The 13898-nt window shown below is 44.3% G+C and overlaps 5 protein-coding genes across 5 annotated transcripts; 3 read left to right on the top strand and 2 right to left on the bottom strand.

The window, feature by feature from the left end:
- Positions 1-3838: 3838 nt before the first annotated feature.
- On the bottom strand, positions 3839-4182 carry F5147DRAFT_561352 (uncharacterized protein; the record flags this gene model as incomplete). Its single annotated transcript, XM_041430592.1, has 2 exons — positions 3839-3906; positions 3969-4182. Coding segments are annotated over 2 exons (282 nt in total), but the record flags the coding sequence as incomplete, so codon positions are not given.
- Positions 4183-5649: 1467 nt separating this feature from the next.
- Positions 5650-6690, top strand: F5147DRAFT_773143 (uncharacterized protein; the record flags this gene model as incomplete). The annotated part of the gene is made up of 6 exons (XM_041441421.1): positions 5650-5731; positions 5798-5938; positions 6008-6072; positions 6130-6324; positions 6378-6547; positions 6603-6690. 6 exons carry the CDS (start codon positions 5650-5652, stop codon positions 6688-6690), a joined length of 741 nt encoding a protein of 246 aa, XP_041293414.1.
- A 297-nt stretch (positions 6691-6987) lies between these two features.
- F5147DRAFT_692829 (major facilitator superfamily domain-containing protein) lies at positions 6988-9885 on the bottom strand. Its single transcript, XM_041437212.1, is given in 22 exon segments — positions 6988-7346; positions 7396-7496; positions 7535-7537; positions 7551-7653; positions 7703-7837; positions 7887-7939; positions 8000-8050; positions 8100-8207; positions 8299-8399; positions 8455-8473; positions 8532-8566; positions 8624-8639; positions 8697-8758; positions 8813-8875; positions 8935-8988; positions 9047-9103; positions 9159-9219; positions 9269-9288; positions 9344-9358; positions 9420-9475; positions 9528-9585; positions 9639-9885. 22 exon segments carry the CDS (start codon positions 9825-9827, stop codon positions 7183-7185), a joined length of 1524 nt encoding a protein of 507 aa, XP_041293413.1. The 5' UTR covers positions 9828-9885; the 3' UTR covers positions 6988-7182.
- Positions 9886-10360: 475 nt separating this feature from the next.
- On the top strand, positions 10361-10727 carry F5147DRAFT_692821 (uncharacterized protein). The gene has a single exon (XM_041437211.1). The coding sequence runs from the start codon at positions 10401-10403 to the stop codon at positions 10650-10652; it is 252 nt and encodes an 83-aa protein (XP_041293412.1). The 5' UTR covers positions 10361-10400; the 3' UTR covers positions 10653-10727.
- A 938-nt stretch (positions 10728-11665) lies between these two features.
- Positions 11666-13793, top strand: F5147DRAFT_154859 (O-methyltransferase-domain-containing protein). The gene is made up of 11 exons (XM_041428314.1): positions 11666-11991; positions 12047-12227; positions 12277-12512; positions 12568-12582; positions 12629-12689; positions 12743-12882; positions 12930-13034; positions 13087-13183; positions 13233-13303; positions 13355-13476; positions 13528-13793. Exons 1-11 carry the CDS (start codon positions 11758-11760, stop codon positions 13601-13603), a joined length of 1338 nt encoding a protein of 445 aa, XP_041293411.1. The 5' UTR covers positions 11666-11757; the 3' UTR covers positions 13604-13793.
- The last annotated feature ends 105 nt before the right edge of the window (positions 13794-13898 follow it).

The raw sequence follows: 13898 nt of genomic DNA, 5'->3' as shown, positions 1-13898 counted from the left end.
AGCTTGAGAGTACAGCATTCAGGCAGTGCAGAGGCAGTGTACATAGCTTTGTATGGTGCACATCACTTAGTCACCGCTACTTTTGTGCAACATTTTTAGCACCTCGAGATTTCACCCAATTTCTTATCCCTCTGGGGAAAATGCTTGTTTTTGCCCAAGGAACAAAACCTCCAGATGGATTTCAATAATACTCAAATTTGAGAGTGTTTTTTTTTCTCCAAGGTCAATTTGGCGCATCCCTACAAAATGTGGCTATACATGATCAAAGACCCTCGCTACTGTTTCAGGAACTCGTCTGTGTGATTTATAGCATGTAGAGCTGAACACTCATTCTCCGCATCGTCGTCATCATGGACTGCTGGTTGAGCATCGTTGGGTTCTGCTGGGTGGTGTTTCTTGTGGCAAAAAGCTCAAGCATGTGCAACTGAAGTTTTTTTGGCTTTTCTGGCCATTGTGGATGGTCCTTGTAACGAGGAATAGCTGATATATTATTTACATTCACGATCACTAGGTACTCCATGCAATGCATAGCTGTAACTTGACCACAGCTACACTATTATCAAAGCTGCTCCTCCCACCCCAGCCTAATTTGGACTAGGGGTTAGGGTTGCAATTTTTTTGGCCTCAATTTGGCGCCTGCACAAAAGTAGCAGCGACTAAGTGATGTGCACCATAGCACAGGTTAGCATAGCCACAGAGCACAGCCACTAATGTTGATTTGAAAAGATTCTGGAATATTCTATTAGACAACACTGGAGTTTGGTGGAATAGTCTGGAAAATTCTATGACATTCTTTGAAACTTTAATAGTAGATTAGTAATCAGTAGCATAGCTACTAGTAGAGTAGTATATAAGGGGCCCATTTTTCCCTCTAATAAAGAGAGCTTCAAGCCAAGTACAGAGAGCCCATTTCCATATTATCTAAGCTTGAGTGTGAATAAGTGAGTGGAGAATAAGAAGAGTGTTCAGAGAGCTCTTTTTAAACTCTCACTTCTAAGATACTAAGTGACATACTGAGTGAAATATTAAGTTATTTCATTCCACTTTTTGACACTGTTTCCCACGACATACAGAAGCATATTTGAGGCCACCATTGAGCCATACTTTTGACACTAGCTGGTACATGGTTATCAGTCCTCTAGTGCAGATATATTCCAGTTCTCTTTTAGACACAGGAAATCTATTCTGTGGGGAGATATACATATTTTCATCAGCAAATAAGACTAACAGTCAGTCACTAATATTAATAACTTGGCCCACTTAAGTCTGTCCTGTGTCACACTCATCGTATAGTGCTTGAGCAGCAGAAAGTAGGTTTTGAAGCCACATGTTAGTTTGGGCTGATCTGTGTTAGAGGCTTAGTTTGATCTCCAATTGGTTTGTGAAGATAGGGAGTATTGTTATAGCTCTAAGAATCATTGCATAGTCATACATCTGTATTCGTTGAAGTCATAGCACTGCATCAAGCCAGTTATTGATTCTGTTTCCCCTTTAGTCACTGTGTACTTCCTTTGAGAACTCAACACACTTTTCCCACAAACAACCACGTTATCGACCATTGGTATTTGTCTGAACCGTTGACCATGGTAGGATACTGAAAATCGGTGATTTTACTGTTTTCACATCCTAGTAAGACACTGCCCACTTGTTTAGATTCACCATCAATTTCACCCATATTCACATGGAAGAGGGACATGCTTTATACTTCTCCTCCTCGCTTTCGTCCACGACTCTTAGCTGAAAACTTCGCATCTTTAACTTCCCCATCTGACATCATCAGAAGGTCTTCTCTGGCACTGTTCATCCCTCCACCTATGTTTACTCTTCCTCCACTCCCAGTCCCACCACCAGTGCCTGGTTCTTCGACATCAGCTCCTATTTCATCTCCAACACTGTTTGGGAATCTCTCCAGTCATACAGTTGCAGGTAACAACACTGTTGATGTGAGTGCCAATGGGTCCAGGATAGATACCTCAGTAGGTGTAGGAACACTTGGTGCTGTTGCAGCACTAGAAGCTATCTGAGTTGACTCAGGCAGGAATGTTACTACCTCTTCCAAACCCATAGTAAGTGAAGGTGATGAACCTCCCTCAGCATGTACAGAGAACCCTTCCACTAGTGGCAAGTGTGTTTAAAAGGTTCTCACAGACCCGAAAATACCCAGCAAATCAAACAGTACCCTGCCTATCAGGAAAACTGGATGTGTTCAAATGGAGACGACTTGATTCATGCAGGCAAACAGCATCAGCCAAAATCCCAAACGTCCAAGACCTACTGAGTCCCAGAACAAATGTCCTAAGAAAAGTAAGTGTCTTGTTTTCTCCACCTTTACCTTGGCTCATGCACCCATATACATAGGAAAGTAGCATAGTTGCACTGCCAAAGGTTGTTTCTTGCAAAACGAGTATATATACCTTGTTCTTTCTTGCATGCATGTCATAGATATTATTGTGACCTTCAAAATATATGTTTTTGTCATTGTTCGAGTTATTTATCACATAAGAAATTGTACATTAGTACATGTAAATGCAAAACAGACATGATATGTGTACTAAAACCACTGTAACAAATGCCAAAAGACTACACTATAGTCTATCACTTGAGGGACTTGGTAGAAATTATGCCCAGTCAAAAGACTTAGTGAAATGTCCTTCACAAGATCCGGATAGAGATCTAGCAAGGCTTAAATTAGGAAGAAGCTGGGAGGGAGGCCAGGAACAGGTACAAAGGAGTAGATTCACGATCGGGATAACCAAATTAAGGTGCAGATGATCCACAGGAGGTGCTCGACACCATTATGCATAAAAGCAACAGTATTTGGGGATTAGTGTGAGCCATGCATAATGACAATGTCTCTTACCATCCTTATTTATGCATAATTATGACAGCATTCGACCAACCATCACTAATCTGGCTGTGTTGCCAGCATACATATACCTTTTCTGTTTCCTCTTTACCCTTACCTACAGTACAGTAACCCAGCCCTCAACCCTTTCCACTTAGTATAAGTGGTCAGTCACCCTGTATTAGATTCTCTAACTTAAATCTACTCAATCTTCCCTAGGGAACTGCACAGGTAAACCTGTGGGTGTGCACAGTCGGACCTGTACCCATACCTGGAGATATACCCATACCCGTGGTGTGGGTACGGGTTTGCTTGCGAGTATCAGCCAAACGGACCTGGGGTATTACCCGTGAGGGGTATACCCGCAGGTCACTATGAAGAGCATTGTAATGAATTGTACTACTAGGATACTAACAACAAATGTAATACTAATCTACTTGGATTCTGTCCCAACCCTCATTCATTGCTTCCTCTTCACCAATGACATCTGGGAACTTAGACACATGAATGATATCCTCAGATTCAACCAGGCCTAACTCATTCCATAAGCCGACACAAAATAGTGCACGTGTTGACTGCACCAATAAACGATTTCTGACATGTGACAGGACAAGACACCTGCAACTGAAGAGACATTCAACATCTACAGAAGTAGCTATAGGCAATGTAAGCTTACAAGGCATTAAAAATAATAATGCCACATACCAGGGATAGTTAGATAATCAATGGCCATGCGCAACAGGTGGGGGAATGATTTGCGACATTCTTGCTACCAAGCGATAGTAGGTTTGGGGACTGCAAGTGCAGGGAGGTTGACAAAAATGTTGTCACTCTAAGATTGAGTCAGTACAAACACTAAGTAAAAAGCAAATAGAAAAATACCATCAATATATTACCATTTGACTCCAAGACATCCGCCTCATGCCCCAAATCAGAGTCGGCATCAAGGGACAGGTATGAACATTTGAATTCCTCACACACAAGTTGCTCCACAGTTTGGATCCAGTTGTCTTCCCAGTCTGCTGCCTTGAAGTATAATAGCTTGTGTTGGGGATGTAACACTAGTATAATAATATTAACTGTCAGTAGAAACTAGAAACAACCTAGATTGAATAGAACTTACCCATGGAGATCCAATATGTGTGAGACCTGTCTGTGAGCTGATAGTACTGGTTGAGTGTCTTTTTTGCAAGCCGAACTGCCAAATGAATTGAAGGCAGATATTTCTTGTTGCACAAATAGGACATGAGCATCTTGTCGATGTGATCCATTGCTGGTATCACTGTTGCAAGGTTAGGTGTTGCACGCGAGAAGTAAAGTGTGGCGTCCTTTAGAATATAACAAGAGCAAACAATATAACATAAGCACTACGCCCATTTTGACTGATACCTGCAGCGCAGGTACGGGTAGGGGTAGGGGTATCATGACCTCAGACCCATACCCATACCCCAGTGGTACCCATACCCATGACCCATGCGAGTTACCCGTACCTGTGCAGTTCCCTAATCTTCCCTGGAACATACTTCTCTCTGAAGCCTCTCAGCTTCAGTCTCTAGTATCTTTTCTTAAGAGCTCCTCGCACTTAAGTCTATCTCGATTGACACTCATTGTTCGGACAAGACTGTCCTTACCTTGAGCCTGGTGACTTCAAAGACATCTGTCTTATTAGTAGTCACGTGACATGCACATCTGTGATCACTGCTGACTCGATGTCACCAGTCTCACTCGCTATACCGGATCCTTCTGGTTATGTCACAAATGTTAGCGGATGGTGCCCCTCTTAGGGCACATGTTCTGAACACAAACCAGACCCTTGCAAACATGTTTGCAAGGGTCTGGTCCAGCATTTGCCCTGCTTGCCCAAACCAGACCTATGGTCCAGTTCAGGGTTTGCATTTAGAGGCCTAAGAACTGGACTGAACCAGACTTTGGCAGCACTAGGCCATGCATGAAGTTTGAATTATTCAAACTGGCATCAACTCACAAATCAGTGACCACATGGAGTACAAAGTCCAATCAAGTTATAGGAGTCCAACTTATCATAGGAAATCTACATTAGGAAAAACCTCCCATTTTAACTTAGACAAAATTTGAATAATTTGACCTAAGCTCTCTAATTTTTTAAAAATTGTATATAACTAGTGCAAAGTCACAAAAGTGTGTCTAGGGATTAGTGTGGGTAACTGTATCAAGAGCTCTACCCATCCTCAAACAGGTTTTGACGAGTTGCGCATGTATGCATTCAAACTAAACGAAAAACATGTACTAGTAACTACAAATTAATAATACCAACTGGCACAAGAGCTTGCAAGGGTCAACATGGATGATCTGCGCAGGGAGGATGGATGGAGAGGCGCCGACAAGGAAACAGGAAGGAGTGCCAGACCAGCACAAGTGAGCAGGACACAGGTATGGGAGGGGCTGACACTGCACACGGGTGGGAAGGATAGATCTAGATTCTATGAGATGTTAGTACATGTGCATAAATGAGAAACAAATGACTCACCAAATGACTCATCTCCATGATCGAGTAGCTCATCTGTGAACATACAGAAATAGGTGATGTGGCATGTGATAGTACAGTATAGAGCCTGCATCAGACTTGACAGTGCCACATCATAGGCACGATATAGTGAGCAACAAATTACAAGTCTAACATTTGCGCGTATTTGTCTTTGTTTGACTCATGTGACTTTTAGTTTTACATTCAACATTGAACCACGCCTCTTCTATGTCATCCAATCATTTGCCAACTTTGCTATGGAGGTCAAATCAATGACCCAAGCTGCTGCCTGCCATTTGCAATGAGTGAGACTATTGAGTCTGTCAATCCTCATTCGAGCAACAGCTATGCTCATCCAAGCCATTGCCCACCGTCCACAGTTGGTGAGTGTGTCGATCCTTGTTTGAGCAATGGCCATGCTGATCCAAGTCGTCGGCCACCATTCGCAGGACATGAGTGTGTCAATCTTTGTTCAAGCAACGGCCATGCTGATCCAAGTTGTCAGCCACCATTTGCAGTTGGTGAGTCTGTCGATCCTCATTCGAGCTCGAGCCACGCTGATCCAAGCTGTTGCCCACCGTTCACAGTGAGTGAGTGTCAATCCTCGTTTGAGCTCAAGCCATGCTGATCCAATCAAGTCACTGCTTACCTTTGCTTAGGATCTAACTGTACTGCTTCTGCTCTCCTCATCAACCACCACTACCATTACTTCATGAAGTTCAATGTGTGTCTCGCAACTCATATCATTGCCTTGTACTGACTTACTACTGATATATTTCAGGATGATAATGTGCCAAAACCAGTGCAGAACAGGCCCTACCTGGGTGATATGATGGTTCACCTCATGAAGGGCCATTACTTCAATGGACTGAAGTCAGTCAGTGTCATGTTTGGGAAAAGATTTTCTGATATTGCCAAGAATAAAGCCAAAAGGCCCGAGGTCACAATTCCAATGGTTGCTTTGACAGCCACTTCAGTAACATGTCCTGTTGCCATCAACACTAAGATATATTGACAATGACTATATAGGTGTATGCAGCATTCTTCTGGAAGGCACATGGCACTCCAGCCAAGTTTAACTTCACTGGAAATCAATTTAGCAAGGTCTATTTCTTCCATGTCAAATTTCTAAAAGATCTCAGTGCAAAATCACCTGAGAAATTCCACAAGCTGATGGCTGATATCTTCACTGCAATACAGTATGTCCAATCTTGTTCTCTCGTAAATCTTAAATTCACTTGAGTCTTTTGCAAGGGATCTCATGCAGTACAATAATTCCACCACTGATGCAGAAGCTGATGCGATTGCATTCCTCGGCCTCGATGGGATGGATGAGGACTAAATCTCCTTAGTATTGTCTCTTGAAATTGTTATATACTTGCTCTTGACTATTGCATTCTTCTTAATGAAAATTAATTTCTTTCTTGTATACGAGTCGGTTCTAGTAACCAATAATAAATCTGAAAGCACGGAAAATCTTGACAACATTAATGTTAAGTTCTGCATAATCTGCAAAAACATCGTCTAATTTTGAAAAAGTTAAAGGGGGGTAGAAGAGTCTTAATAATCTGCTAAACACTATATTTAGGAAGAATTTTCGGTAATTATTGAAGTTAGATCTAAACTTAGCTAAGTTTGTGCAGGAGGTTTTCCCTGATGTACTGTACATGACTCAAGTGTCTCTTAAAGATCAATATAGTAAGAGTCATCCCCCGATACAATTCAGTTAACAAAAACCAAACTAAAGAAAGCTCAGGCTTATGACGAGTAAATGTCCATCCAACATAGGGTCAATAACCCAAAGCCCCATAATCTGAAGCCGAAAAAAGGAAGATCAATACAAATACCTGAAGCCCTTCCTTCTTTTCACAGCCTCCTCGAATGTAATCCCTTCCAATCTAGCAGCTTCTTCAATACGTTCGCGGCCAGGACCCTCGATTAGTTTCTTCTCCTCCATAGCCATGTTCTTATTCTCTTTGATTAATATCCACCGCATTACTATCGATAGGTGAGTACATCAGAGCGGTCATATTGGGATTTTGCTCACGGAAGCTCAGGGCTGAGGACAAAACGAGACTGCACAATGCTATAATCATGGATTGATGGTATTGAGGACCCCACGAAGCATTCCAGATATACGAGCCAATCCTGTGAAATCTTGTAAGCAATTCAGCATTACACTGGTCATAGAGGCCTCACAAATTACCGAGGTTTCCAAACCCATTGACAAGACCAAGAGCTGCGGCGCGTTTTGCCGGTGGACGAGGAATGGCGTTTGCAACCCAGGTCAATGTCAACGCAAATCCTTTGGAAAACGTGTCAAGCTTGCGTTCAGAGTTCTAATAAGAACTTACCACAATATCCAGAGGTCATGAGGAACAAGGAAAAGTATCGCCCGCCCGTAGCCATGGTGCATAGAGAGATGATATATCCAACCATGGCCACCCACCACCAGCCAGTAATATGGAAGAATCGCTCTCCAGACCTATCTATTCATTCTGTCAAAATGACTGATGCACTATCAGGAAACAGACGTACCTGCATGCCATGCATTGAGTAAGCAGCAGACTGACGTGAATATCCATGGAGGACTAGCGATCAGACGACAGTCAGCCATAACTGTGAATGTAACAACGGGATGTCATGCTTACGACGCCATCAAAAGTGTGACAGTAGTGCTGAAACCAAGCGTGGCAGTCAAGCTATCCCGCTTATGTTAGCGCAAAGTTGCAAGACTGTCAATATACTTACGTGGGGAAAAAGTTGGTAAAACTCAGACCTAGAAGTTGCGTGCAGGTCATGAACATGAAAATGATGGTCTTTGGATCCTTGATGGCCAGCAAAAAGCCATCGTAAATACTGTGACGTTCCGATTGATGTGCCAATTAACAAAGGTGATGTGGAGTAGTGCCTTGTCAGTAAAAAAAATAGAACTCGAGCTAGAACTTACGTAAGGTTATCGGAATCCTTGTCTGCCTCCCCTGCATCTTCTGCGAGGCGAACTTGACTCAAGTGGCGTTCCGCTGCGTTAAGCCATCGAGTGTTATGGGGCTACAACATGACATGTCAGACCCGCAGAAACTTATTCTAAAAATATTCTGCTTACAAAATCCGGAAGAAGCCACCTGGACAAAAACCGTGACCGTCAACTTTGAGTGAAAATAGAAACTCTCACAAACGCACATGGTCAAGAGGCCAAAGGCCATGGTGATGGCGCCCTACGCCAAGAAAGGGGTTTATCAGCACAGAAGGTACAGGGGTAATGTAACATATACCTCTATGTAGAACAACCTGCGATACGAAACTCCGGTTAGGGCACTATTCTTGAGAATAGGAATTTTGACTTACCATCTCCAGGCCGAAAGTCCCAGTACGCCTTGCATTTTTGCGAGAATTCCAGCTGCAATTGACTAAAAAGGATCGTTATCAGCTGCCATAGTCCACTGCGACGGCAGCAAGCTCACGTTTCCAAATGCATTCGAGATTAAAGAGCCAAAATAAAACGAAGCTGACCGCATGGCAAGTTCCTGAACGTGTTGCGTGAGCATGAGTGGCGACTTATGATTCTAAAAAACATGATGTTCACCTTCCTGGTATACCATCGCGAAAGCAGATACATGACACCAGGATAGAACGCAGCCTGTGGAAAGCCGCACTCGTTCAGCCCGAACATCATTATCAAAAAGGATTTTTTTTACTTCAGGAACACCAATGAATACACGACAAGCCATCATGCCTGAAAAATTAGTTGTGACCTGCGCGGCGGTTAGCAAGCACGAGTTGCAGTTGCAAATTCCCAACAAAACTTACCCCAGTCAAAGCACTGGTAAGGCCCCATCCAACAACGCAGGCTCCAATATAAATTGATGGTCTGAGTCGCGTCTACTTAGTGTATCAAAATATTTTGAATCACGACTAACCGTGAAATATAGCCCAAAATCTGTTGACAATCAAGAATCAATTTTGCATCTATAAACAATAGCACACAAACAAACCATATTCGAAGGTATCTGGTCGCAGGTAAGATGTTGTGAGTAAGATCGCGTGTGTTTGTGCAGGAAATTTGCTCACTTGCATCGGGCAATAAGTGGCATAAAGAATAGCTATAATAGTTTCATACTGAACGGCTAGTGAATCGATTAAGCATGGATACTACGGTGGGTGGTCCACTTCACTCACTTGTCAACCCGAGATCTTGCTCTAAACCTTGCAGCCGCGCAGCAGTAACAGCAACACGCTATGCATAGTACACGTGAGCAGGCTGAGGTTCATAAATGCATGTTTACATACATCAATGTAGTTCAAGAGGTATATGACCGCAGCAGTGGGTATCAGCCGGCGGTCCAATTTGCGCACCAGTGCTCGTTCTCCCGCCTTCCTGGCGTCCGCAGTCAATAGCCTGAAGTCATCATCGTCATTCGACACTGCGACTACATTTTCTGTAAAGGCATCAGACTTCTTCTCTTCCTGGATGGACATGTGAGGCAAAGGAGATCAACGAAACGCTACGCCACCTTAATGCAGTAATCCAGCCGCTCAAACGGATATCTTTTATACCAGTGAAGGCGTTATCGCAATGCCTATAATGTACTCAGTAACCCCACTCAGTCCAAAAGTGGAAGTGAAATCACCTGCCAGAGGGGAGTATATCTTGGCGAACACGTCCTGTAAATAGGTCCTATTAATTAGGGCCCTTGCGCATTGGCCTTCACCAGTGGCTGCGCTCCAATTCTTCACTGGGAATCCTGGACTGCCAGGAGCGTCCGCCTGGTACGTTCACCCCGGTCAACTGTGGGTCCTTTAGTCCTAGATTTTTCCGCTGACCCACAGGCTGTCATACACTAAAAAAGTAGCTCATCATCTGACACCACTGAAGTAGAGTATCACACAAAAGCGCGCAAACAAAACGCAGCGAACCGACCCAAGCGGGTTTGAACGTGTAAAGCAATATTATGTAATCTTTAGATACATATTTGTGAGGGACGATCTTTGACTTACCACTTATTTTTTTCATGCTTATATACGGAATCTTTCAAGTCAGGTCGATCGTGTATGGTGATCAGTCCACAATTTTGCACATTTTCCTTTACTCTCACGATCGTGCTTGCAGTCTTGGCGAAAAGCGATCGGAGTTGTCGCGTGCACACTCTGAAAGGAGGTGGAGGAAACTGTGAGCCCGCTGGCGGCGGCGCTGGCTTGTTCCCGTCCGCGATACTGAAGTATGAGCTTTCGGACTGTCGTTCCTTAACTGCTACGCCAAGAGGCAGTACTCACACTTCAGTATCGTGGACAGTATCTATATAGATCATGAGAACGCTAGCAAGCCAGCGGGCATGGATAAAATCGTATGGAGGATGAATAAAAAGTTCTCAGTCAGACGAATTACATAATGACCGCATGGCGGCAACGCACCCCAAAGCTTGTCCGAGTCACGGCCGACGGTTAGCATCATGTTAATACTTACGGCAAGGCCTCAATTGCAAGGCATGGAAAAAACGGCGGGGAATGAATTGAAGTGGGCCAGGATGTTCTATTATCCGAGCTGACCAGCAGGATGACTAATGATCCCGGAGTCACCAGACTATCACTTAGGCTTCGACCCAGGATCGGCTGCCGCTCATCGAGATGTTGTTGTTAGACACTACACCAACAATGGTATCGCCATCATTGGATTCAAGTTAGGTTAGTGAGAACAAATAGTATTGATAGCACTTTGCTGACACGTTACCGTGAGTCACACATTTCTAGATGGCAATTGGGCGTCTTGTGCAGAACCATTCAACCAACCATGTCACACCATGTGGCTGCAATATTGTGGCATAGCCGCGGCCCTTCCATGCAAATGATATCGACTGCTGCAATTTTGGGAACCTCTCGAAACTCAAGTCCTGTTGTCCAGTGGCACCTGACGTTCAGAACCCCGTTCACTTACTGAATATCGAGCGCGTACTAGCCTTGTACAATGCATATCGAACATGGCACTGCAGCAGCGGTAGACCATTTGGGATTCCAGGGTTCTGATGATCAAATTCCCAGGAGAATTAGAGACAATTCATCGCACGTTGATTTCTCGGGCGTACGCTAAGGAAATCTACAGATCTCATGTCCGGCAGCCTGATAGGGATAGACACTGCGAAGGTCTGCTTCGTTAATTTATGATAAGCCATGGAGCGTGTGGAACTAATCCGACTAGGTGATTGGGGTAGGCCACCTCCTGGGAGCATCAGAAACTTTCGGGCCTCTAGCCGTCTTCTTGCTAGAAGGAAATATCAAAAGAGGGAAGGCTTTAAGAAGTCAAGCTTTCAGTTCCTCTCCTGTGGAAAAAAAATATAAAAGCTTGCAAATTGTTTGCTCAGCCCTTCCATCACCTTCTTCACTATTTCGCAAACCCCTTACAAATACTACGACGATGGCCAACAAGGCAAAACTTGAGGCACTCCTGACTTTGATCAACACATCCGCACGAGATGCCATTGCGTTGTATGAGCAGTACGGTGACGTACCTACCATCGACCAGGCCGAACCCCACCCATTGGACAATGCGGTCGACCAGGTGGCTTTGAAGAGTGCTATTCGTACTCTTGAAGGTGCTTGTGCTCAGATATGCGCGACACTTGCTCCACCTGCCCATACTGCAGTTAACGTGAGAACTGGGATGATATAATGCACTCTACTTTTGCTCATCAGATTGCACGCAGCTTGTCCAAGTGTATGATCCTGCTTGCGTGCGAGTAGTTGCTCGGGAACATGTTTCGGATATTCTGTTGAAGTACCCTAAGGGTCTTCACGTCAATGAGCTCTCCAAAAAAATCAATGTCGAGCCAAAGAAACTGGCCAGGATACTGCGCCTCCTAGCCACGAGAGGTTGCTACAGTGAAGGTAAGGAGCCATTTGTTGTATGGTTTGATTTCTTCTCACGCTCCACCAGTTGAGACGGACGTTTTTGCCAACAACCGACTGTCTCTGATCCTACTCGACGAGAACCCTGTCAAAAACATAATCTTGTTCCACGTGGAAGCAACTGCCAAGGGAGCATCAGTTTTCTATGAAACACTCAAAGATCCCAAAATTGCCTACTCGTATGATCCGACGATCGCACCTGCGATGTATGCCATTAACAAAAATGGAACCGAAGGAACGATCTTCGACTGGATGGCACGGAATGTATGTTTTCAAATATTGCTCGTCAGAAAGCCTTGCTCATATAATTTACTCGTAGGACGGCCTACGCGAGGTAGGGATTTTGGTCTCTTAGCATAATCATTCTGACATCTTCATAGTCCTATCATGTCTCGATGAGAGCTCTGAACAGCATTATGGGCTCCCTCGCCGTCCTGACCCGTAAGTATTTGAGCACGTAAAGATAGGAGAGTTTTGCGCTAACCTGATAATAGAATTCCCATTCGAAAAGTACTCAACAGTTGTTGATGTTGGAGGAGGTATCGGAGCATTTTCCCTACCTTTGTCTAAAATGCACAAAAACGTCAAAATCACAATCCACGATCTTCCGGAAGCACTGGTCCAGGCGAGAGGCGTAAGTCAGCAGGACAATGCGCTTGTCACCAAATTGATGGGATCTAGATCTGGGCGAAAGAAAGCCCTGAAGCCGTGGCAGAAAACAGAGTCGACTTCGTGGACTTGAATTTCTTCGAACAAGTGCCTGTGAAAGGCAAGGACATCTACTATGTAAGTGCTAAACTTTGCAGGCGACAATCTGCGAAGTTAACAGTGACCTCAGCTCAGAAATATCATCCACGACTGGCCTGACCACGAATCTGGGCTCATTCTTTCAAACCTTCGCAAGGCGCTCGGTCCAAACAGCCGCGTGCTCATCCGTATGTCAAATATAGCGTAATCATCGTCCCGCAGTCTGACAAGTTTTAGATGACTACGTGCTCCGCCAGCTGAGCCGCAAGCAGGCAGCAGTAGAAGCTTCAGAGCTTGGAGTTGTTTCGGTATGTCAGTTCTGCTGATTTACATACAGCTTTGTTCATCCCCGCACCTAGGCCCCTGAACCTCTCCTTGCAAACTTTGGTGTTGGAAGCATACGTTCATACCAGCAAGACTTGAATATGTTGTTCTTACACAACGCAAAGGAACGAACATTACAAGACTTCCTCGCACTCACGTGAGTAACTTTCGACTGCTGCCTTGGTTTCACCTGATGGGTTCGGAATAGCACTGTGGCTGGTTTGAAACTGGAGAAAGTCTGGGACCTTGCCGAAGCATGCGTCTTGGAGTATTCTGCCGCATAAGTTTCTCGAGCTGATTCGATGTGTTCATCCACATAAGCATGGAGAAGATCGGAGACCTTACTGAAGCATGCCATATTGGAGCTTTCCGCTCACATGTTCCAAAACCTCTGGCTTACGTGTTCATCCACGTAAGCAATGCCTGCACGTGTTCCTACACGACATGAGATTTGTGGGTTTTGCGACGAGCCTGGAATCTAATTACTGGGATGCGTGTCAGATAAAATAAACTTTTGCGTTTCCAAGATAGCTTCGATGTGATATAATTACAGTGTGGCAATCCACAGCTTCTCAACGA

The sequence above is a fragment of the Suillus discolor genome, assembly GCF_016758755.1.
Source record: "Suillus discolor strain FC423 chromosome Unknown F5147scaffold_24, whole genome shotgun sequence".
NCBI classification, from domain to species: domain Eukaryota; kingdom Fungi; phylum Basidiomycota; class Agaricomycetes; order Boletales; family Suillaceae; genus Suillus; species Suillus discolor.
Note: the sequence above shows the minus strand (reverse complement) of the source record. Positions and strands in the feature narration are given on the sequence as shown.